The 25507-nt window shown below is 37.6% G+C and overlaps 2 protein-coding genes across 3 annotated transcripts in view; both read right to left on the bottom strand.

The window, feature by feature from the left end:
• usp47 (ubiquitin specific peptidase 47) overlaps positions 1-19678 on the bottom strand; it is a 35650-nt gene extending 15972 nt beyond the window's left edge. Inside the window, exons 1-13 of one of the 2 annotated variants that reach the window (XM_065261544.2) lie at positions 19426-19678; positions 14136-14195; positions 8738-8932; positions 8065-8178; positions 7746-7899; positions 7546-7642; positions 6999-7144; positions 6293-6372; positions 5215-5364; positions 2216-2311; positions 1970-2122; positions 1619-1777; positions 1410-1541 (exon numbers count right to left, since the gene is read on the bottom strand). In XM_065261544.2, the coding sequence (XP_065117616.1) occupies positions 1410-1541; positions 1619-1777; positions 1970-2122; positions 2216-2311; positions 5215-5364; positions 6293-6372; positions 6999-7144; positions 7546-7642; positions 7746-7899; positions 8065-8178; positions 8738-8932; positions 14136-14195; positions 19426-19470 (1581 nt within the window). In that variant the 5' untranslated portion in view covers positions 19471-19678. The remainder of the gene's footprint in view (positions 1-1409; positions 1542-1618; positions 1778-1969; positions 2123-2215; positions 2312-5214; positions 5365-6292; positions 6373-6998; positions 7145-7545; positions 7643-7745; positions 7900-8064; positions 8179-8737; positions 8933-14135; positions 14196-19425) is intronic. The other variant, XM_065261545.2, reaches the window with a different exon arrangement.
• A 1400-nt stretch (positions 19679-21078) lies between these two features.
• On the bottom strand, positions 21079-23338 carry clec3a (C-type lectin domain family 3, member A). The gene is made up of 3 exons (XM_065261873.2): positions 23005-23338; positions 22204-22284; positions 21079-21476 (listed from the first exon to the last, which is right to left on the bottom strand). Exons 1-3 carry the CDS (start codon positions 23108-23110, stop codon positions 21079-21081), a joined length of 585 nt encoding a protein of 194 aa, XP_065117945.1. The 5' UTR covers positions 23111-23338.
• Positions 23339-25507: the final 2169 nt, after the last annotated feature.

Consider the following 25507-nt stretch of genomic DNA (forward strand, 5'->3'; position numbering starts at 1 on the left):
TGCCACCCTGAAAGACAGAGTGCTCACCTTTTAAGGTTGCATGCTTAGAAGGACACAGCTAACAAGCAGTCGATCCGCCACCCGCCCGAATCTAATTAAAATATTATTTTTCGTCACGTCATCCGCCCGATCCGCGGTTTATCCGCGGAGTCCGCGGCTGTAACCGCCAACCGCGCATCTCTAATGTATGCTTTACATCTGCCAAATATATAGACTTTTTATGATGCATTTCCCATCAAGAAGCCTCTCTTGATGGGATCAAAAAGATAGTATATGAGTACACTCTCAGAAATAAAAGTACAAAAGTTGTCACTGGACAGTACCCTTTCAAAAAGGTACACATTTGTACCCAAAAAGTGCATATTAGTACTTCAAAAGTACATATTGGCAGTTCAAATATACATTTGTACCTAAATGGTACATATTAGGACCTTTTATAAAGGGTACTGCCCCAGTGACAGCTTTGTACCTTATATTTGACTTTATGTGTTTTCTCTGATCGGAAAGCTCTCATTTGTTAAAACTGTTCCATTTACATTTTGGCCACATAAATGCGTCTGGTGAAAACGGAAAATTCGTCTTCTACTCCTGCACAAAATGCAAATACACCATTCATTACTTCGCCTAAAAAAATGTAAGACGATGTTTATGCAACAAAAGGCGGCACTTACTGTATGTTGTACTGGCACGCACGTCTCCTTGCTCTGCATGAGCTTGAGCGCGCAGTATAGAACAGCAGGAGAGTGACGGCGCGATAATTAACATACAGGTCCATGACGGGGAAAAGCGTCCATACAACTCTCTCTCAACGTTTTATTTCTTTGTTTAATATCATTGGAGTTTGTCATTGGAGTTTTTCTCGTTCTAGAAACTTTTTTTACTCGCTCCATAAAGCATAAGCGTGTCGTCTTTGTTTGATTACCTCTTTGCCGGCTATAACTTCCAGGTGACACGCTTACGTTTGGGAGGAGTAAAACACTGACATGTGGTTTTCCTCTACCTTTGCTGTATTTTTAACTTTTCTCCGCTGCGCTGTCATTTCTGCGCTGTCATTTCTCCGCCGTCTGTGAGGCGCCGAACAGTGCGCGAGAGAGACCGACGCTCCGTCCCAAACCGCATACTTCCATACTATATAGTAGGCGAAAAGCACTACTTCTCGTACTCTTTGCCTACTATATAGTATGGAATTAGGCGGTTTGGAACGCAGTGCGAGTGTGTTCACTCCGCTCCGCGATTAACTGAAGTTTTTCCTTTTTTTTTTATTAAACGTCTCTGCGTCACGCGACACAACGAATCGATTATGAAATTCGTTGCCAACACTTTTAGTAATCGATTTTTATCGATTTAATTGATTGGTTGTTGCAGCCCTAGTGTGTATCTAACTTGCTACAACATGCTAGCAGTCTGACCTTGCTGACGTGCTGGTCATTGAAGCTGTACCACTGGCCGTCACTAAAAGACTTGATGCAGGCATAGTAGTGTCCACCTGCAGCGCTCCCAGAGTGCACCATGACTGAGAAGAGTTCAAAGGTCAGCGAGCTCTAGAAAGGAAACAAAAAGGTAAATTTCTTTCTATTGACATTGTGTGCTGTACTGAATAGAGCAAATGGGAGCAAACCTTTGGTTTGAGCACTCGCTCTGTGTTGCTGGTGTTATCCAGACAGATGCCCTCATCCACAGCATCATCTGTGGAGAAGTCATTACTCATCTGGTCACTGTGGCAGCTTCCCTCATTTTCTGCCCCACTGTCAGTACAGCTTTCTGTCTGAGGTGATTTCTGTGGATGAAGACAAAAATATTGTATGCGTGTATAATATTATAGGCCCGGTTTACCTGGCATTACCATCTGTCTTTACATAGCGCTTTTTTTACAATGCTGCATTGTTTCAAAGCAGCCCTACATGAAAGAAATACAAAACAAATATATATTACATACACTAGATGGTATTATTGACTATCTGACATTCACCTCATCCTCCACGTCAATAAAGGGGCTCATGTCCAGCTCCTCTGGGAAGGTCATGCGGTCGTTGAGTTTAATGCGGTGCATAGTGGTGTAATCAAAGTCGAAGCGTTTGAGCTGCAGTGTCAGCAGGTATGGAAAATGAAGGAATCTCAGGCCCTGGAGACACAACAACAACACTGCATGAGAAAGAAAAATATGGCAAAGAGCTCCTAATAACCCCTCTAATCTGGCTCTCATGTGTCGACTCACCTTACGGGCGTCGCATTTCTTCCTGCATCGCTCACAAAAGTACTGGTTGGGCCCGTCCAGAGTCTCAGGCTGGATGAAGGCCTGCAAAGCCTCTTCCTGTTCGACATGAGGACAGAAACGAGTGATGAAAGTTCAACATTACACTGTTTGGTGCGACAGTAATTAAAGGGATATTTCGGCCATACATGATATTAAACGCATGATTTACTCACCCCCAAGCTGTCCGTGTTGCATATGTCCATCGTTTTTCAGACAAACACATTTTCGGATATTTTAGAAAATGTTTTAGATCTTTCAGTTGAATAAATGTAATGTTACGGGGTCCACGACCTTCAAGTCCAAAAAAAGTGCGTCCATCCTTCACAAATTAAATCCAAAAGGCTCCAGGATGATAAACCAAGGTCTTCTGAGGGTAATCCGCGCGGTGTTGTTGTAGAAATATCCATATTTAAAACTTTATTAACGAAAATAAATACCTTCCGGTAGCGCCGCCATCTTAGACTCCTCTGTATTCAGGAGAGAGTATTACAGTGTTTCCGCTATATACATTCAACCGTGGCGGCCCGCCACTCCTAAAACATCCCCGCCACGCCTGCGGTTGTGGATAGAAGGGATACAGCAAACGAAATCTCGTTGGATGAGCACTGTTTTATCCTAATCCTTTAACCAAACCCAACTCTAAACACAAAATTTCACAGGATTGTAGGATGTATTTGTATCTAATTTAGCAAGAACCGCTGTTTTCATCCTAAAAATCCTACCTCCAAATCTAATCCTTAACTTTTCGGCATTTGCTGTATCCCTTCTAGACAAAACCCACAGCGGCAGCTCGCAAAAAAACTACCGAAATGTCCGCTCTGCGAGACTGGCTGTCTAGAAATAAATTCCTTTCTGGATTTGCGTTGTTCACTCATTTATAAATAAATCTCCTAAAATATCATAATTTCCTCCATGGGTTTAGTTTCATGCACAAATAGATTTAAATCAACAGGATTAATAAGCTACGTTTCTGTTTTGAGAAATAATAATAAAATAAATAAGCCTATACGAAATATGTTGCACTTAAATAATTATTAAATTGACAAAACGAATAAAAAAGTATTTGAGTTTCTGTTCTTTTTTTGTGATGCGCTCTAAAACCAAACCAGCAGAAAGCACGTCATGTTTTTAATGATTATAAATAAGCACAAGGTTTTCTCCTTATTGTGAGTTTACACAAATAAAAATACATCATTTGAAGTTTCGAATGTTGTTTTACTTTTATCTTTATAACAATAAATTTAGGGTAATTTAAGCTGCAAGGTCATCACGCATATGATGTTCACCGGCGCATATCTACACCAACACAGCGCAGGGCTGCGAGAAAAGACATTATTAAACTTTCGATTTAACATATTACGAGTTTTTTGGACATTCATTTGTAATCACTGTACTCATATTATCAACTTATCTGGCCATTAGTTATTCAGTATAGGCTATAAGCGCAGCGCGCTGCTGACCGCTCAGCTGTCAGTCAATCGTCTGTGCTTTAGATCGACACTTACAAAGTTTCACATTAAATGATAAGATATTTGTCCAAAAACAAAAGGCTAAATACTGAATACTACTTATATGCGACTGCAAGACATTAATAGTCGAATCTGTTTGTAAGGAAAATTTACATTATTCCCGTGGAAGAGAAGAACGTTGGTAATAGAAACTTGAGGCAGACGGTGAGACTGTTTTATCTGTTTTCAGACGAAACAGCAGGGTCGGGGTACCCGCGGGTGAACCGCATAATATTTGATCTAACGGGTGTAATAGGCTATTCGCGTGTCATTTGTGTTGTAGATGCAGGTCGGGACTCAATAGACAAGAGTAAAATGCGGGTCTAACATCCAAGACCAAAATTCGACTCGTTTTTAAATGTCCCGTGCTTATTTGTGTTTAAGATCTGTCTGAAGACCGGTAAAGGTTTATATTTAACTGCGCGATTTGCGGTGTGACCGGCTCGGGGTCACAGTCTTTATGTCAAATGGTACGGGTGTGAAATAAAATTGTCAATCACAGCGGTGCGGATTATCAAACAGGACTGCATGACTTTGTAACAGCTCTGTACGCTAAACACGAGGACGAACTTGCAATGCACACTACATTAAAACTACAATGAAATATCCGAACTACGTACGCAGCTGTGTAACGTTTTTTTAAGAAAATACAGTTTAGATCAAACATAGAAAAGCAATATGCTATAAATATAAGGAAAAGTAAATGAAAATACATTTTAGTTTACTGTAGCCTATATTCTACATAATTTTTTTTTTACATTTATAATCATCATGGGCGCCCCCGCCGCCACAGCTGAAAAAAATCCTAGAGGAAACACTGTATTAGCGTAGTGTACGCACTTTCTTAGTGACGTATGACAAATTCGGAGGGTGGGGGCACAGAGCAGCAGCAGAGTAGCCTCCGTAGGCTGCGTAAGATCTCATCCTGAATGCGGACGCGACTAAGATGGCGGCGCTACCGGAAGGTATTTATCTTCGTTAATAAAGTTTTAAATATGGATATTTCTACAACAACACTGTGCGGATTACCCTCAGAAGACCTTTGTTTATCATCCTGGAGCTGTTTGGATTTCTTTTGTGAAGGATGGACGCACTTTTTTTGGACTTGAAGGTCGTGGACCCCGTAACTTCACATTTAATCAACTGAAAGATCTAAAACATTTTCTAAAATATCCGAAAATGTGTTTGTCTGAAAAACGATGGACATATGTAACTCGGACAGCTTGGGAGTGAGTAAATCATGGGTTTAATATCATTTTTGGCCGAACTATCCCTTTAATGAGTTATTTTGGGTTTGCTTTGTAAAGGTGTCACACTTGGCCGCACACTAAGAATTATTACAGTAAGCAAAAATATTTTTTGCGATTGTGCCAATTTGCTCTCAGTGGGAAAAGATGTTGAAGTAAATAACAGCAAGGAAATTACAATAAGGGCTAAATGAGAGGGACGCACCACGCTGCCAAAAACCTGGCTGGCCCCAAAGGGCCGAATGACCAGAGGGATGTCCAGGTATGTGTCGATTCTCCAGCTCTCATTGCCACACTCCAAACAACGCACATAGTCCTTCAGCTTGCCCTGGTAAAGCTGGTTAATCAGGTCAGCCTGAAAAAAATGACAGTGAATCAAAACATTGCAAAAACTTTAGCTATCAACAATCACACCTCAACATTCACAACAACAAGACTGAACAATTTATTCAATTTTTAATATGCTGCAGATTGTTTGATGCTGCATGCACATACTTGTTATTAGTTAAGGCTAATTTTATCCTTATTTTCATTTTTAAAATTTGACAAAACTTCAAATTTTTTTAAAAAAAAATTACATTTCAACAATTTTTAAAACCAATTTTGAGACGCTGTTAAGAAAACAATCATGTGTTTGAGTACTTTATTTTCCATAAAAGTTAAAGAAACAGCAATATATATATATATGTGTAGTGAGAGAAATGCCAACCTAGACAATGGGGAAAAAATAACCTGAACAACTTGTTTTGCTTTTTAGTGTTTATACTAAAAAGCAACACAAAGCTCACTGCAAACAGCCTAAAAAAAAGAAATCTAGCGTGTGGCAACCCATCAGACAAATGAGCTATTTCATGCAAATGCCAACATTAAAATTCCCCTGTTGTCGATAATTTATTACTTAAAACTCATATTTGAGCATCATAATAGCATATGTACGTTTTTTCTGTGACAGTAATATATTAAAGTCTGGTTTCGCACAATGTATGAGATTGCATACCATTTTATGAACAGCCTCAAAAGACCGGCTACGACCTAATGTCAGGGTTCCCACACTTTAGTTAACTTCAAATTCAAGGACCTTCCAAGGACTTTCCAGGTCCACTACTCTCAAATTCAAGGACTAAATGTGGGGACACATTTCAAGTGAGAGCAAGGTTACAGGTTATTAAAGTCTGGTTTCGCACAATGCCCACCGGCGGGCGTGGTTTTCAAATTACCATAACTGCGCTCTGTCTCTATTGGTTTGTGCCATGTGATTAGGAGGCGGGGCTTGCATCTCATACCTGTTGAGTCTCTTTCCACTTCTGTTCCAGTGCATCAAACATGACTCTGCAGAGCTCCTGGACGTCATGCTGCTGCCAGGCTGAAAAACACACATGGTAGAAAGTTTCAGAGCCTCATTCAGCTATCTGATTACGGCAGCATCAATATGGGTAAAGTTTTTCAAAGTGTCGTTAAAGGAAAAGTTTTTATAAAAAAAACATGGTGTCTTATATCATGATAGGATTACTTTTATATGATGATAATTATATGTATGACGGCAGAGTTCTTATAATAAAGGTTTTTATGTTTTTTAAATCTTTAATACAATAGAATTTTCATCATTTTCAAAAAAGCATAAAAATGAAGACAAAAAACAAACAAAACTCAAACTCACTGAAGATAAACAGAAATAAGGATAATAAATAATAATGCATGTATTAAAAGGTTAGAAAGTGATTTAGTCAAGAGCAGTGAGAGATTTTCTCTCAATGCTGTTTGATGAACTTAAATGAGCGACAGGAGCAAAATTGCGTAACTTCCCCTTTAAGACCAAAGTCCTGATCCAATATACTGTTACACATGTGTTTTCTTTTTCAGCTGTTTACTGAAATTACCCAAATATTAATGCAAAATATATATTTTCTCATTCTTTAGAAGCAAAGCAAGTCTTACAGCCTTCAAACATTTTTTTGGGGTGAAGTATCCCCTTTAATAAAGCATACATACCTTCACTGCTGTCCCAGCCAAAGCTGCGAGTCACATCTGTGGTCTCTATGGCCCGCTTCTTACTGGTCTGCAGGAGCACAAACAGCCTCTGGAGCTGGTATGGGATACTGGTGACTGGATCCTCATCAGACTCCTCAAACTCCCAACTAGTGAAAAAACATTACAGCATTTTATGAAGGTGCAGTACATCAGTATTAGTGACTATGATATACATACACAGTTTACAGCTAGTTGAAGATTCAATCACAAGCGAACAAGTGGTAAATTAGCATTTACATTTATGGCCCTGTTAAGGCCTTGTATTAAGATGTGTTTTGGTCGATCAGATCACAAGTGGACGACGTGAAATACAGGTGAGCTCGTCTACTTTCGACCACATTCAGAGGTAGTCGAAAATGCATATGAACGGATTGCTTTTGTTGGAACAAAAATGTTCGCGCACAATGTTTTTACACCAGTCCTGACTTCTTGTGTTTAAAGCTCAATTAATTCTAGTTCATACAACAACCCACAGGTGTGCACCATTTACAGGCCACAGATGACTTACTTGTAGAGTGCACTCCTAAACTCAGGGGTCATGAACAGGGACTGCAGAAGGCTGTTCAGGTAGCAGGTCATCGCTTGGTTGACCAAACCAACATAACCTAGAAGGCCAAGTACAGAGAAGAGAAGCAAAGATGGTGAGGTCTTTGTAGCAAAGATGTCCATCATATACTTAACTAATAATGCATGCTAATGCAAGTCTACCTGTGTCTGATTTGTTGAGTACGGAGGAATACGAATAACTGGGGCTGCTGTAGTCACTACTGCAGCCCATAGTACCGTCACGGGGTAAAGGGCCAATGAATCGGTCCTGTGAGCTGTCGTCAAGACCGCTGCTGTCTGCTGTGCCACATTCATCCTGCAAAAGAGTGATGTGTGAATATTTTCTAGTTTTACTGGATAACAAACATGCCATGAAGAGTTCATTTCATCCATCAACAGGAAATCTGTGCATTTACATGGGAATATATGAGCTCAAGATTAGACATTACATTGTTTTAAAAGCATTCATATGAGGACTTACTGAAAGTATCAGAGGCTGGTCCCCGTCCTTATCCGTGAGCTGCAGGAAGTTTCTCTTTCCTGCCTCAAATCCGGACGAAACCAGGGATAACTCACTGGCCGGGTCAAGAGAAGCCTTAGGTGCAAGGAAAGAAATGAAGCAAATAAAGATATATTGATGGATGATAAAAACCACAGAGAAAACCAGGAGGTGGGATGGACACTATTTGGATAAAGACTCTGTTTGAAAAAGCTGTGCTACCAGAGGAACACCATGAACTAGCAGAGTTAAATTATAGCACAACTATAATGAGCCCTTCACACACAGGATGGGATGTGCCAATGTTTCGCTGGTGAGGACAGAGGTGTGGGTGAAGAAGAAAACAGGTTTAAATCCACTGACCTACTCAAGAGTTACAGTCTCTGTGCCCTGGGTCAGTGCTGGGATTAACACGCAGCTGAATACATGACATGGCTCTAATAATATCGCTAAAGCAATGCAGTTGAAACCATGACACCGGCACAGTCACTGTCAATACTAGCTTAACTATCAGATGTCAAATGATTGCATAACATCAGTGGTTCTCAAACTTTTTGGCGTGCGTCTCTCCTTGTGTAGGGTGCACCCCTTCGTGCCCTCACAAAGAAAATTCAATCATGGCCATTTTGGTTTATATTATGCAAAAAAATCTCACCGCATTGGTAGCGTTGGTCCATGCCAGGCAGAAAGAGCCGTTGACGTAGCCAGCTTTACGAGCAACATCTTCGAACAGTTTACTAACAGTGGTGGAGGCGGGCAGGTTGAGAGTCAGCTTCTCATTGATCGTCTTGGCATTGGTGGTGTCCTGCACGATACACAACACTCTCGGTTCCTCCGCGGCGCTTTCGATCTGTAAAGCACACACACTTTTAGTGATCATTCACTACTGAGCTGACTTAAGAGTTTGAGCTCTAATACAAGTAGTTACAGGATGGAAGTGCATCACACAAAAGCCAAAAGTGGTCTGTTCTATCCAATATCAATTGTAGTTACATAAGGGTTTGGAGGACACGGCCAAGGGAAAATATTTGCTGATTTATAAAAAATAATTCAAACCTCAAGAGATTGCTGCAATTTATTTTTTGTCAGAACCTCTAGTAAATGTTTATTTTGTTTAGTTGTCATTTAGAATCATGGGAGAATCGTGATCTTCATTTGAAAGGAAAAATATTGTGATTTTCATTTTTCCAGAATCGTGCAGCCCAAATCACCATGCCACCAAACCTGTCTGGTGGAAAAGGGAATTAACTACAGGAGTGGTTAAACTGGAAGTTAGTATAAATGCAAGAATGTTAATCATAAGAAAACAATTTTTTCAAAGCAGAGACATTTTTCTCTCAAACACACTGCATGAGCCATGAGTGCTTTCTGCTGAGGAACTGATCATATTACCAAATGCTCCAAGCATAATGCAGGACAAACATTTCTGAAGAAATAAACACAGAAAATAGCATAATATATTATCTTATTGTGCATTAATCATCAGAACTTGTCCTCCTTATAAACCCCAAAAAAGGTTTTTCTTAAATTGGTTTAAAAAAGGTGGTATGTATGTGTACATTTTTGCAGCATCTAGTGGTGAGATTGTGATATTGCAACAAACAGACAGCTTAACACTTAATTTGAAAGGTCCCATTTTTCCTGTGTTTTTGAAGCTATGATTGTGTTTATGGTGCGCAATATAACATGTGTTCATGTTTATATGTTTACACAATTTTCTTATCTCCATAGCGCTGTTTTCCCTGTCCTAAAAATGGGCTGATGTCTTCCTTGTTCTATGAAGTCCCTCCTTCAGAAATTCTTAACGAGTTTTAATTGTGTAGTTTGTTTAGTGTGTTGTGATTCGACCGCAGCTTAGCTTAGCAGTGCCGTTTGAGCTTAGTTGGCAACTGATGTATTCCTGTGGGCGGACCCACAAACTCTAATGTGGCATTCACACCAGACGCGTAAGAGGCGGCAAGCGCAAGTGGTTTACATGTTAAGTCAATGCAAAGATGCGAATAGGCATCCTGCGGCGCAGTACACACGAATGCCGTAGTGTGAATTGCGCTGAAGGTGCAGTGCAGTTGCTGCGTTCTGTGCGAATTGAGCGTTGCAGCGGGAAACGCGCGAGTTGAAAAATCTGAACTTTGGCGGATATTCGCACCATTTTAACCAATCAGGAACTTGCTCTAGTAGTGACTAGGGCTGTGTATCGCCAACAATTTCACCGACACGATACGTATCGCGATACAAGGGTCCCGATACGATGCACATCACGATACAATACTATTTTGAATTACATTTTTGTTCAGAATTTAGTAACATTATTATTATTATTTTTATTATTATTTGTTATTGTACATTGAATAAGCAGTGTTTTAACAGTTGTGTTTTGGCCATTAATTTATTAGCCATTAGAAATATTTAAAATCCCAGAGTTAGTACTTAACTTATGTTTTTTTAAAAGCAGTTTTACAAAGATGGTGCCTTACTCTTGTCTCTCATTATTCCACATCTATGAATATATCTATAAACATGCAGTCAGACTTAATACTATTTAATAGAAATCAGATTATTAATGTGACAGTTCTAGTTTGAAGTAGCTCTGTATCTCTTCTCTAGACGTACACTTTTCACATGCAAATCTTTGTCGTGTTTCTTCTCAAATGCGTCAGTACTGTTTTATAAGAGAGTGGCTAATAAAGCCCTTTGCAGTAGTATAGGCTAAGATATCTGCGCTTTCATACTGAACTCATTGACTTTAATGGGCACGCGCGCGAGAGAGCGCGAGTACGCGTCTCACTATGCAGACACGTGCGCCAGCGAGACAGACACGCAAACTGAAAGTATACCCCACCACCTTTAACTCTACGTACTCCACGTACTCCGCGGGACACATGCGTTCTTTCCATATGGATCACGGATCAACAGAAATTCGTCACGTTACTTTCAAAAGTACATCCGAATCGATAAGGAAGGTGCTGTATCGATGCGCGCATCGTCAGGCGTTCATGATGATGTATCGTCGTATCGATATTTTGAACACAGCACTAGTAGTGACGTGATTACAGGGAGCGCGCAAAGTCGCAGAAGCCCCTCCCATGACGCGAATTTCCGCGTAAAGGTCTTGAATGACTAGAATTACACAAGCGAATAAAGCGAGTAAATTTAAAATGTTCAAGCGTCCAACTACGTGCAAATAGTGCGTTTTTGCTGCCTCTACCGCGGCTGGTGTGAACGCACAGTAATATTGACGTCACATCACTTAACAGGGAAGTAGAGGGCTGTAATCGAAATGGGCCATTCACTATAGGCTTTGAAACGGGAATTTTATTAACAAAAATATATAGCTTGGTATTGAACTTTGAGTTTATAATTTTGCGGGTATTATTTATGCTATAACAGCAACATTACTACAAACTAAAGTTTGAAAAATGGGATCAGGAGAAACAGGACTAGAGCCCGACCGATATGCATTTTTTTGGGCCGATGCCGATACAGATATTACAGAGTAAAAAAAGACCGATAACGATATATCGGCCGATATTCATTATGTGCATATTATAGTACAGTAAACATATACTACAGTATATTATACTACTACAGTACTGTACATAGAATACACTATATACATTAACAGAATATACTATATATGAATACTTTTTGCAATGATCACTCTATGATCACACCACAAATGTGGTGATCAAACACTTAAAATGACGTGACAAAGATATGTAATATAGGCAGGTGTGTTTTACAAGTTAACAATAAACTTTATTATCCAAAATGATTCTGATATAAGTGCACAAAACAGTAAATTTGACTTATTATAAATAACTTTAAAACACAAACAAAACAAAATACATATAACTTAAACCATTGTCAGTTTTAATGAGAATAATGTTATATAGGGCTTATTTTAAAAAATGGAAACTTATAAAGTCATTGTTTATTAGCTTTAGAGTAAGTTATGGACTTCACAAATTAATTAAAAACTTACCGTTAAGACGACAATGCTTGAATTACTGACAACATACTGATGTAGGCTAATGTTTAATGTACTGCACAACTTTTTTATAACACGAACCCACAGTGTTCTGCCGGGACTTTAAACTTTTATAAAACTAAAGCGTCTGCTCTCCGCCTCTTTTATTTAAGAAAGGGTGTAAAGTTGCGCGAGCTTATTTAATCAATTGCTTTGAAATGAGCATGTAACAGCACAAGCAGCTGTACTCCCACAGACTGCGCGTCAGTTTAAGCGCGTCCTTTCTCCGCCTCGCGTCATTTCTTCCGCTTGCGTTTGAAACAACTCGCAAGTGGACAAAAAAGACTGATTAAAACCACCAAATGTAAACAGGAATGTGTCTCTCTCGTCCACTTATAATCCAATCGACCAAAGCGTGCCTTAATACCAGGTGTAAAATGTTTTGAAGAAACCGCGTGACTGCCGCGGCCGCCATCTGAACTGAGAGACTGACTGAAGTGAAGGGGGTGGGGGATTGGCTGATGTCACTACAGTGAGTGACCTGAGTCGCCATTAGCAACCAATAGGGCGCACTCTGCTGGACAAACAAGTACTTACATCTTTCAAAATCATTTAATGTGTTCTGTAAGGAACGTTCATATCGGCTTCATATCTGCGGCTAATACGCCGATACAGATATATCTGCGACATGCTCATATCGGCCGATAAAATCGGCAAAACGATAAATCGGTCGGGCTCTAAACAGGACCTTTAAAATGAATATGGTAGCCGCCACAAACATGTCATCAGTCGAGTCAAAGTAGGGACGAATCACACTCTGTAGAGCGGTTTGTCCGTTTAGGGCTACTGTAGATACATGACGGTGAGTTTTATGTAAGGGGACCCGCGGTGTATGGAGATAAAAAATGGCTCATTTTAAGTAGGGATGCACCGATACCACTTTTTTGGAATACGAGTACGAGTACTTGCATTTCAGTACTTGCCGATACCGATACAGAGTACTTGATAAAAAACATGATTTAAATTTACAGGTAACAGCTTTAGTCATATAATTTAACAAAAAAACAAGGGACTAGTTTTCCAGTTTGTTGTAAACTCTGCCTCTTTGGACAACACAAGAGGGATTAACCCCTTACACGCTGCTCAAACATAGACATTTCTCAGACCGTGGTATCGATCCCTGGTATCGGGGGACATCTAACGAGTACGAGTACTTTAGAAAATGTGGTATCAAGGCTGATACCCAATACCAGTATCGGTGCATCCCTAATTTTAAGGTAATAAAAAATACAGTTTATTATGCAAAGTCTTTATACACCACTAAAAATATAGTTATGTATATCATATTACATTTCTGTCAAGAGATCCTTCTAAAAGTTACACAACACACCTTTAAAAAAATGTCATTATTTATTGTATGCTGATGTCATCAACCCCTCCTAAATTTCAAACAACAGGAGCAGACAACATTTCAGCAGACCTAAATAATCGACTTGAAAGCTGAAATGTAACTTCTTGTATTTATACAAAAACAAGTATCAAAAAATGTCGTCTCATCCCAATTTGCAATGGTAATCCTATAATGATTTATAATGAGTGAATTTGTGGCTCATGTCAGTTTTTGATTACACTTTTAAATTAAAATTCAATCCTATTTTATATATATATATATATATATATATATATATATATATATATATATATATATATATATATATATATATATATATATATATATATATATTTTTTTTTTTTCTTTTGAGGCATCCTGTTTAAATCCATAACAGTAATAAATGTCACGTTGACTACCTACTTTCAATCTAGACACATTACAGACATTTACATTCTTCACATTGTGCATTCAAATTCACATGCCTATAATGGCATCCGTGCTGTGTTCGAAACCACCTACTTCCATACCATATAGCAGGCAAAAAGCACTACTTCGCCTACTATATAGTATGGAAGTAGGCGGTTTCGGACACTGCGCATGGCTTTAGCTTTCCATCTAACTAGCTGATTCTCATTGGTTAGTGTCAAACAAAGCATCATGCTGCAAATGCGTGCAATACACACACACAGCTACCTGCTTGAACCTCTTCTGCATCTCATCAAACAAATTCTGCCTGGAACTCCAAAAAATACCCTGATGACAAAACAACAAAATATAATCAACGCTGACCATCAACATGTCTGATATCTCAGGTCGACACACAGGAAAACGCTGAAGATTTAGCACAAGAAAAGTAAAGAAGCCACTTTAAAAGACCCAGATGTCAACACGAGGAGGGTTAATATCAGATTAGAGGGTATTTTTATCAGGGATAGTATTGTTAGGTGCTTGCATGAAACTGTACTCGCAGCGGGTATTTATCACAGTACATCTTTCCTCAAATTTCTCTCAAACAATCCTATATTTTACATGCACAAATATATAGTTTTATTGGTCGACACAATTATGAAATAAAATTTATTTGCATTCAATTCCTTTATTAAATTAACTGCTTTAGCCCAGGCCTTCACCAAAACCCATTTATGGGTGATTTTATAATTATTGTATAGTACATTTGGTTATATTTTAAGTATTTTAATTAGTGATGCACCAAAATTTCGGCTGACGATAAAGGCTTGATCGGTTTTCATCCGAAACAACCAAAACTATAAACCCAAATTAAATGGTGCTCCACTTCTCAGATTTCAGTCTTACTACAGCTGTTATCACAGCGGTACACAGCAAAGCACAATCGTGACAGCTGTGTGCAAATACTTAAAATGACACACAAGTTCTTTGTGATACTTCACTGCCCGTGACCACGCTTTAACGTGTTTCTAGAGTCGGAGATCATGCACATCGACTCTGCGTAGCCTGACGCCCATGTCAATCAAGCTTTGCACAATTGACACTGACCGATTCTAACAAGAAATCATTATTTTTAGCTATACGTGACTTTTTAATGAGTACCAAACTATTAAAATAATATATATGCAATTATATAATATATTACCCACATAATGCTAAATATCATAATTAAAGAGACCAGCCTGATGAATAAGTTTGCCAGATTGGTTACAATCCTGTGTTGTAATTAAGGGAACTTGGGTAATTATATCCTTTTTGCATCAAAGAAAATGTACATGCTGCTTTCCTGTGAAAAATCACATGCACGTAAATACCCTAAATTTAGTAATCATTACCACTAAAAAAAGACATATGGTGTGTGTATGTAGGGCTGGACAATAAGGCCAAAATTTCTATCTGCGGAATACTTCTATATTTCGGTCGGTATGGTATAAATTCAATAACGCTATTAATGTTAAAAAAAGCCTTGGGATAAACAACAAAAAATGCCCACAACGAACGTCTGTACATACAAACTTTTAAACAAATGAATTTGCCAAGTCTATGAAGCCTCCTCCAATCCACCTTATTTTTGATGTAAATGTGGGCGCCGTAAAACCTCCGGTGAGCCACTACAGCTAATGATAGTCGTATTGCAAGAGAAACAAGTGTGCCATTTTGACTGGCTTTTAATGTTTATTATGAAATCTAGGAAGACCGGCATAATTTGTGCAGTTAGTGGTTGCCATTAAAGCTGGTAGGAATGCAGTAAATCTCTACAAAACATTTGTTTTAACCATAATACATGCACAAGAGCCGAATGTGTACCCATTATCTGTATGCACACATCTATCCAGTATAACCTTTCACAGACACTGCCAGTAAACAATAAAAACAATAATTGCTCAAAAACAACTAATATAATGCTGATAAAATATGCCGATTTAGCGGGTTTATTTATTCTATTATATTATTACACATTTTATTACTACAAAAATGTGATTACACTACAGAATACATACGACATAAACGGCTATAACAGTTGATAATGTGTTTGCGCATACTTTTGTTATGTTTCGTTATGGCCTGAAAAGGTTAAAAACACAAAGGCTTTTCAATGTACAAACACTCGACTGACTTTCCCATTGTAAAGATACTGTTATGTGTTTGTGCTTTTATATTGAAGACCTGTCACCTATGTAGTAACAACACGAAAAATTATTAAATATATCTTCATACACTAAAAAATATTGGGTTGTTTTTAACCCCGGGCTGGGTAACTATAGGACAGAACACATTTCTGGGTTAAAGTGACCCAAATAATGGGTTGTTTTAACACAACTGCTGGGTTGGTTCAACATGGTTGATTTACAATAACCCAGCAGTTGGGATAAAACAACCCATTATTTGGGTCATTTTAATCCAGAAATGTGCTCTGTCCTATAGTTACCCAGCCCTGGGTTAAATATTTTTTGGTGTGTATGATATATCAGGACACTTCTTAATTTTATTGTCATACATGGCAGATGTAGTAAACATTTACAATAACTGTTTTAATCATGTTTTATGAGTGCTCCCACTAACCTGTTTTCTGGCTATTAACTCTTTCCCCGCCATCGACGAGATATCTCGTCAATCAAGAGAAAACGCTTCCCCGCCAATGACGAATACGTTTTAAAACCGGAAGTATTGCCCTATGGCAAGCTGCTGCATGTCCGTGTCTGTTTTAAAGATCGCTCTGAATGGGATCTCTATGAAAAGTCCGTCACAAAAATTGAATTCTCTCTGCTTTTTGCTCAAAATGTGGTGTTTTTGCAGAAACCTACCCATATTCAAAAGCTGATTACAAAAGAACTACTAAAGATAGGATGAAACATTTTTTTTTTTGTTTGAAAGCAGAGGGTCTGTTCCTTCATTTGGTATATTGTATCTTTATATATTTGAAGAAGAACATTTTCTGGAAGGCATTAAACTTTTGTGAAAATCATGAAAAACGCTGGCGGGCAACTTTTTTAAAAACGCTGGCGGTTACCTCTGCATTTGAAAATAAGGTGGATAAAACAATACAAATACAATACAAATTTTTTTTTAAATAAAAAATGGTATAAAAAGCCTTCATACTAAATTAAATGTAAACTCACTATTAAATAAACATAAGGCTTTAAGGTTTACCTTTAAAATGAATAAGCCCTAGGTGTATGCATATAATAAAATTTTTGGTATAATTGTCAATGCTTAATACAAACATAAAAAAGTACCACACAATGCTGGGTACAAACTCAAACCTCAAGCCTTCTGTCAATCTGCTAAATTACAGATTAGCAGGTGGTCCTTTGAAACAACCAGCAGACCCCAAAATCCTGCATCATAATAGATCCGCATGAACTGCTTTCGACCAATAAAACACAATCCATAGCTATTGTAACACCCTACAGCCTTTATGTTTCTTCTTCCTGCTTGTGAGAATGCTAAACATCTCTTTTATCTAACACTGGGGACCGGTAGTTGCTCTTTAGGCCTTTCCTTTCAGTGTCAAAAGGATCAGATCTTGGGGATGGTGGATGTGTGCTGAGATTCAGCGGTAATATGCAAACTCATGTGAAATAATAGCTAAAGCAGCATTCTTAACAAAAGCTTATACTTGACAGTCTTCATTACTAAGAGCCTATCCAGGTACGATTAAAGTCTATTTGACAATAAAGTGCAGCCACAAGGACTTACAATACTCAAACTTTAAAGATGGTGCCTTTGGAGATAATGGCTTTGCAGAAGGCTATTGTGGTTAAGGTGGTATCATGGTAACCCTTATGATATCAGCCAACTTTTCTAAACACTGGCACAGCTGTAAAGCAAAAGGCTCAGGTTGCTTTGAAGGTAATCTGGTGACACCAGAAAAGAATAACTATGAAAATGTCACTGACACAATTTAAAGGGATAGTTCACCCAAAAATGAAAATTCTGTCATCATTTACTCACTCTCATGTTGTTACAAACCTGAATAAATTAATTTTTCTCTAATGAACACAAAAAATTAGATATTTTGAGGAATGTTTGTAACCAAACCATTCATGAGAAAGAATACACTTCCATAGTATTATTTTTCCTACTATGGAAGTTAATGGGGCTCATGATCGGTTTGGTTACAAACATTCCTTTTAAATATCTTCCTTCATGTTTATCAGAACAAAGACATTTATACAGGTATGTAACAACATGAGAGTGAGTAAACAATGACAGAATTTTGATTTTTGGGTGAACTATCCCTTTAAAAAAAGAGAGATTCATAGGGAGGTAAATGACATTGAGCCATCAAAGGCCATGTTAATCCTGCAGCCCAATTTATAGGATCATTAAGTAAACAGACTGTGAATACATTGATAAACGATCACAATCCCAGGTCAAAGTGTTTTGATAATCCTTGTTTTATACGTTTGCTTCCTCTGAACATTTACAAGTATCACTGATTTCATTTTGGCATCTTTCCAAATATAAAAACAGATCAAACTACAATCCTGTTAATATTTAACTTGTATTATGTTAACTTTGATCGTCCAATTTTTTTAATGGCTTGGATGATCAATGTGCAGTCTGTGCCATTTAAAAATAAAGCAATGTCAGTAACACAGCCCAAAATAGTAAACCAGATGCTCTTTCTGGATTTTGCAAACTTTCTGCAAAAATAATGAAACAACATTATCAAGATTTATCTAGAAACACAAGAAGTGGATTTAATCTGAATAAGTCTAACTGCTTTAAATATTCAATATGTTTCCTGAGCAATGTGGTATTATGGTTAGGGTATTACAACTTGATAACATTGTATTACTACAGATGGGAAATCATTCTTGGGATGTAAACACTTAAACCTTTTGTAACACATAATCGTTCCACCTATATGAAAAAAAATCCCAGACCTACCCTACTCACATTAATAAAAAAAAACTGTATAATGATGACTAAAACGTTATTATTTACTATTTAGCATGACGGCTATTATGCCCATAACATGACAATAAATGCTTATTTATCTCTCTACACGAAAGTATTAAAATATCACTCGACTGTTTTGAATAGTAAAAATGTGAAATAAATCAGATTTAGTGCGACTAATTCGAATCACGTCCACGAATGTGAAGTGGTTTCAATCTAAATCAGTTCTGTGTCATTTATGCTAACACACAAACTATGGCGCACAGTTTAGCACCCCCTAAACTCATTCCTGCGTGATACTTGACAAGCTTTGAGAAAGTTTACAGTCACACAGCAGAGATGACAACACCCTATCTAGTCTCTGCACTATAACAACCACCAGAATAAATGATTTATTCACATATTAAACCATAATAAAGAACTTGTTGACTAATAGTTAGCCGAGCTGTTGCTAACATTCTCATGCTAACGACTGAGCTCAGTCCTGATGCGCACTTTCCCAGCCTCGCGCTGCTTTCGTTTAGACACAAGTCTCTGTTTATTTGGCGTGCTTTATAGAAACTGATGGTTAGGGTTTGTGTTCGATAATAAACCCCGACAATCTCACCTCTCTGGCCACAAGCTGATTTTCTTCGCTGGGCACCATTTCCATTTGATCCTCCAGCCGAGATCCTGTCAACACGAGCTCTGCAAGTCGCCTCGCGAAAACATTATGAGCATGTCAGCCAAAACGAGTCGATATCAAAGCCACTGTTTGGGGCAAAATAACTTGAAATCCACTTTAATCTGTGTTACTTTCTGTCTGTTTGGACTGCAAGCACAAACAGCAATCAATGGAGGAAAAATGGCCGCATCGCACTTTCGCGAGACTTCACATCAGGCTGCGTCACTTCCGACATTCCGCGCTTCACCGATTATTTTTGCAACAATAATAAAGTACAATATAAGATACTGCCTAATATCTCTTCAACAAATCCCAAATTTATCTTTTCACCGGAGATTTCCAATTTATGTGGATATTGTAAACAAATCCCAAATTTATTTTTACCTGATATTTCCAATTTATGTGGATATTGTAATTAAGAGGAAACCACCTAATTTATTCACATGAAAAAAATTGTCAACACTTTTCCATAATTTTACGGGTTTCTTGTTCCCACTCTGTAAAATCCCTTAATATCTGTATCATTCTTGCAATAATAAATAAATAATCTGTGTCTGACCGCTATTCAGCCCCATTCACTTCCATAGGAATAAAGAGTACTATGGAAGTGAATGGGGCTCACAAACGGTTTGTTTACAAACGTTCCTCAAAATATTTTCCTTTGGGTTAATCAGAACAAATAAATTTATACAAATTTGTAACAACATGAGATTGAGTAAATAATGACAGAATCTGTAATTTGGGTGAACTGTCCCTTTAAGGATAAATACATAAAAATGCACATGCTTTTTATTAATATTATTATTGTGGTTTTAACTTATGAAAATAAAGATGGGAAAATAAAGCTCTAATAATTTAGAAATATTTACCTTATAAAAAAGTATTGTAGTGGTACCATGATATCAGATTATATAGACGGGTTGCACGGCGACGTCACTAACTGGTTGCGCGCGCAACCGAGGGGCAGAAAGAAGAGACGTGCATTGTGTTGTATGCTAGTAGCGGTGTCTGTAAGTCAAAATGCCAAGGAATTTTTGCGTGGAAAATAGTACCAACAGAGTCAGTGCTGGGTGCCTGATGTTAACATACCAGTAGATGCGACTATTACGTTACTAGCATTATAATTATAAAATTATAATTCATACATGTATCACAGTAACACTGCAAAAATAAAGACAGAAAAACAGATACAACTAAAATCAAGTCTTATTTATGTACAAACATTAAAGAACGCTTCAATAATTAAGGTTGTTGCAGTAGCAGATCAGCTCACCAATCGGTCTTTCTGCCCCTTGGTTGCGCGCGCACCCTGCAATGTTTGTAAACTTGCAACCCCTCTATATAAAATCTATCGGGGAGGGGGGTTCCCGGACATGGTTTAGATTAATCCAGAACTATAGGCTTTATTTATATTAGGACATTTTAGTAAATTTTTCAAAAAACAATACTGGTGTGACACAAAACAATGGCACTAATATATACAAACATTACAAATAAAGCAGACAGATTATATATTTACCAATGATGTACATTTATTGACCAGCTTTTTAAACAGGCTGTCTTTATAACTTTACAGCATGTGTGCTGTTATACACATCATGGTATCAGGTATTCACACACATATTTCTTTTGGCTGCGACAAACCTCGTCATGCCACTTTCCCTGTGCTGCCAATGAAAGAGCGACACAACTCTCTCTTTTTCCTCCCGTTGGTTCTTTTTTAGAGCGATCCCAGTGAAAGAAAGCGACAGGCTGACTGTTCACATCTACATACTGGCCCTCTTTTACTATATCTGTAATGCCTATCCAAAAATCTTTGGATCCAGGCGAGCTGCGTTTGGCATAATCTCTCACTTCATCGTTTTCGTTGATGTCCCGGGGAATGGCCAGGGTTCCTCCCTGTGCGATGCAGTCCTCGTTCGCCTCATGGTAATGTTTGGTCCGTTCAGAAATCAGGTAACACTTCCTGTGGGCTTTAATGCCACGCAAGCAAACTGAAAAGATACAGATGTGTACATATATGGATTTACAGTCATTCTTTTTCCAAGTTTTCACATTAGTTTGTTCTGCTGAACACAAATGAAGATACTTTGAAAATATTAATAACCAAACAGATCTGGGGCACCATTCACTTCCATAGTATATTTTATTCCTACTATGGAAATCAATGGTGCCCCAGATTGGTTACATTTGTATTCAGCAGAAAAATGAAATGTATACAGGTCTGGAATTGCTTGAAGGTGAGCAAATGGTGACAGAAATTTCATTATTCTGTGAATAATAAGTATGTAACAAAATTAGCATTTCTTAGTTTGCTTAGCCAAGGTCGCCCTTGATGTTTTAAACTGCATGTAATAGGCTTTATGCCCAGCTGCACTACTTCCTGAACTTCAGCCAGCTCCTTGTTTCCTGTCTGCCATTATTGGACAAACTGATTAATCCAGGTGTGTCTGAATATTGTTGTTTGTGACTACTGAGGTCAGGCACACCTGGACTAATCAGTTTGTCCAATAATGGCAGACAGGAAACAAGGAGCAGGCTGAAGTTCAGGAAGTAGTGCAGCTGGGCATAAAGCCTATTGTCAGGAGCGTCTGAAGGTTGGTTTGTGCCCAGGGGACTCACAGGACCGTGATCTTACACCAAAGACTTTATCTTATGAAATTAAAGATCTCTGGTATATGACAAACTATTTTGTTCAGACAAAATAATTTTCTTGTCTACCTGTTTGAAGTGCCTGCATCTCTTTTAAAGAGTTAATTTCCTGCCATATTTTGTCAATCTGTGTCCTTATGTCATCTTCTTCTGTAACAGACAAACATCAGACCAGAGATTAAATCAAAGTAAAGTTTGATTATCTGAGCTTAAAAAATGTTGCAATATTGCAGTCAGCATTGCTTTTATGCATCAAGAAAACAAACAAACATTAGTGACCCTGGACCACAAAGCCAGTCATAAGGGTCAATGTTTTGAAATTTAGATTTATACATTATCTGAAAACTGAATAGGCTTTCCATTGATGGATGGTTTGTTAGGATAGGACAATATTTGTCTGAAATACGACTATTTTAAAATTTGTAATCTGAGGGTGCATAAAATAAAAATATTCAGAAAATCACCTTTAAAGTTTTTCAAATGAAGTCCTTAGCAACACATTTGACTAATAATAAATACATTTTTGATATATTTACAGTAGGAAATTTACAAAATGTCTTCATGTAACATGATCTTTACTTAATATCCTACAAAAAAAAAAAATTATTTATTGTTGCCTATCGTTACCAATATGCCGTGCTACTTATGACTGGTTTTGTGGTCCAGGGTCAGATTTATGTGCTAGCCCTGCACTCTTAATGGGGTTGCCAAAGTGGTGATGCCATAGAAAAAACATTTTTCATTCAACCATTTCTTTCTCGCATTTTATAATCTATATATCTTTTGTGAAACTGAAAGGTTGGATGTAAAAGGTATTTTATGGAGCCATGCGACTGGAAAAATAAGAATGTGACTCGAAAAGTACAGTACCTTTCTGTACAGTTGGAACAGCCTTCTTGATGCGGGAGGCAGTGCCACATCCAAACTGAAGAACACTGAAGCACATCACCAATAAGAGTATCCGAGACTTGGCCATGGCCACGGCTGACAATCCCCAAAAGCAGTCGGGTAGATTTTATTACGGGGAGAAACGAATAAAGCTCTTTAGTATTTCTCTTCCACAATTTTACTCTACCGGCTGAACGTTCGGTGTGCATGTGCACCTAAGAGGGGATTCATACTCGGGTGAAGTCACAACAAACCTTCCGCTGTTTCCAGCCATTCATAAATATTTACCTGGGAAAGACATGCAGTTCATTTGGTAGTCTTTCCATTTATAACCCGACCAGAAAATCTAGTGAGTGCTGCAGTGTTACGTGTGCTCATGAATTTAACAGACTTCCTGATATAAACATCAAGATGTTTACCGTTTCTGTAGCTTGGTGGTAGAGGATTGCGTTAGCTGCGCAAAAGGTTGTGGGTTCATTCATCAAAAACAAACATCAGTAATTTCATTTTTTGTTAGTTTGAAAACCATAATAAACTTAATAATTTTAAAAATAATATTATTGTCAGTATATAATACATACAAACTCTTTCTTGTACTGTAAATCATGTATTGAGTTTTTCAAGATAATTCATCTTAAAAATAAAATGTTATATGATGAAATAGTATTGATTGTCTAACTTTGCTATAGACGGTTTCATCGGACGCACGTGCGTTGTCACGTTTACACGCATGAGCCGAAGTGAGCTTCCGGTCTGTATTTATTAATCGGTCTGGCTAGTGACTAAACTGATCTCTGAAACAAAATGCAAAGAAAATAAGAAAATAATTTATAGAAAACTAACAGCATGAGTGTCATAGTCACTTTCTGCTTACAAAGTTTCACCAATCTTTAGAGACAACCTGAATAGGGAGTGACAGAAGATAAGAGGCATAAAGTTATCTAGTAAATGCTATCTTCTGTGTTATTCATCTTTCCTCAGCTTTAGCTATTAAGAAAACATGAAACCTCACGCAATATTAAAATTGTCACTACTCAAAAGAGCACATAACCAATCAGAGTAGAGCTCAACATTATTATTCATGCCCTTTCAAATAAGGTAATAATAGACCATTTCATTCTGGGGACAAATCCTAGGGTTGTAAAACCGTCTCTTGATCATTTTTGCACTTAATAAAGTAAGTTATATACCTTCTATAGATATCAGAGAACAATTTAACATATTTTTTTTAATGCATTCTTTGGCACCTTTAAAAACCTGCAAATAAAAATAAATCATTGATCATGACACCTTTCACTTGGAAATGCACCACAATTCAAAAATAAAGTTGATTCTCACTTGGTGTTCAAGGCGACTTTAATAGATAAGAGGAGAAATGGTCAACTCAATTATTCAATAGTTTGTTTGTCTTCTGTGACAATATGTGACCCTGGACCACAAAACCTGTCACAATGGTAAATTATATATGGTTTATACATCTAAAAGCTGAATATTTAACAACATGTGGCGAGATACAACTATTTGAAAATATGGAATCTGAGGGTGAAAAAATCGAAATATTGAAAAAAATGCCTTTAAAGTTGACCAAATGAAGTCCTTAACAACACATATTAGTAATGCTAAATTACATTTTTATTAGTGATGCACGGATGTATCGGCCGCCGATATTTATCGGCCGATTTTTGATGAATTTGAAACCATCGGCATATCGGCAATAGCACGAGAAAGGCCGATACCGATTGTTTATTAATTAACTGCATAAAGAAATCCATTATATGTAAAAAATGAGTTAATGTTGTTAATAAAATAAATACTGAATAGCAAAAACCAGCTTTGAAGGTTGTCATGCTGTTATGACTGGTTTTGTGGTCCAGGGTCAAAGCCATTTTTATCACGGTTTTATTTTATCTGAATTATTTTTATATACTGTCCACTGAGCGGCATATTTGAATTTAAGCTTAGTGCAAACACATCTACAGTATTGCTTGAATAGAAATCCAAGCTTCAGTCTGCATTATCATTTCTTAAATGCTATAAAAAATCAGATAAGAAGAATGTGAACTGTTTAATACTGATCAGCATTTTAACAGCATTAAGACCAAACTGTATATCATAACACACACACAACCACAATCATGCTATGCACAACATTTATTCTCATTACTTATATTGTGTGTTTTTTGTTATCTACCACAAAACAACAGCACATCCAACTAACATTACATATAGCAGCAATACGCTTCGGTGTGTCCCGAGGTGACATTGGCAAAAAGTTCAAATACAGAAGCCAAACACTGTTGGCCAGAACAAACAGAGAAATGTGAAAAGATGCCTTCACATACTGTAACATTGAAAAAGTCGTGGGAAAAGCCACACATTACACAAACAAGCAATTTGTACTGTAAGTAAAGCATTCTTGGTCCATTATAATGATTATTTTTGCTTGCAATTGGTAGCTGGTTATAGATGGCTTTCAATCTGCTTA

Source organism: Paramisgurnus dabryanus, chromosome 2 (assembly GCF_030506205.2).
Source record: "Paramisgurnus dabryanus chromosome 2, PD_genome_1.1, whole genome shotgun sequence".
NCBI lineage: Eukaryota > Metazoa > Chordata > Actinopteri > Cypriniformes > Cobitidae > Paramisgurnus > Paramisgurnus dabryanus.

Bases quoted from the DNA above. Each gene is read 5' to 3' on its own strand.
- clec3a (XM_065261873.2), bottom strand. From the start codon at position 23,110: ATGGCCAAGTCTCGGATACTCTTATTGGTGATGTGCTTCAGTGTTCTT. The intron at 22,285-23,004 runs GTACTGTACTTT...TGTCTGTTACAG, and splicing joins TGTTCCAACTGTACAGAAAG to AAGAAGATGACATAAGGACA. The intron at 21,477-22,203 runs GTAGACAAGAAA...GTATCTTTTCAG, and splicing joins GATGCAGGCACTTCAAACAG to TTTGCTTGCGTGGCATTAAA.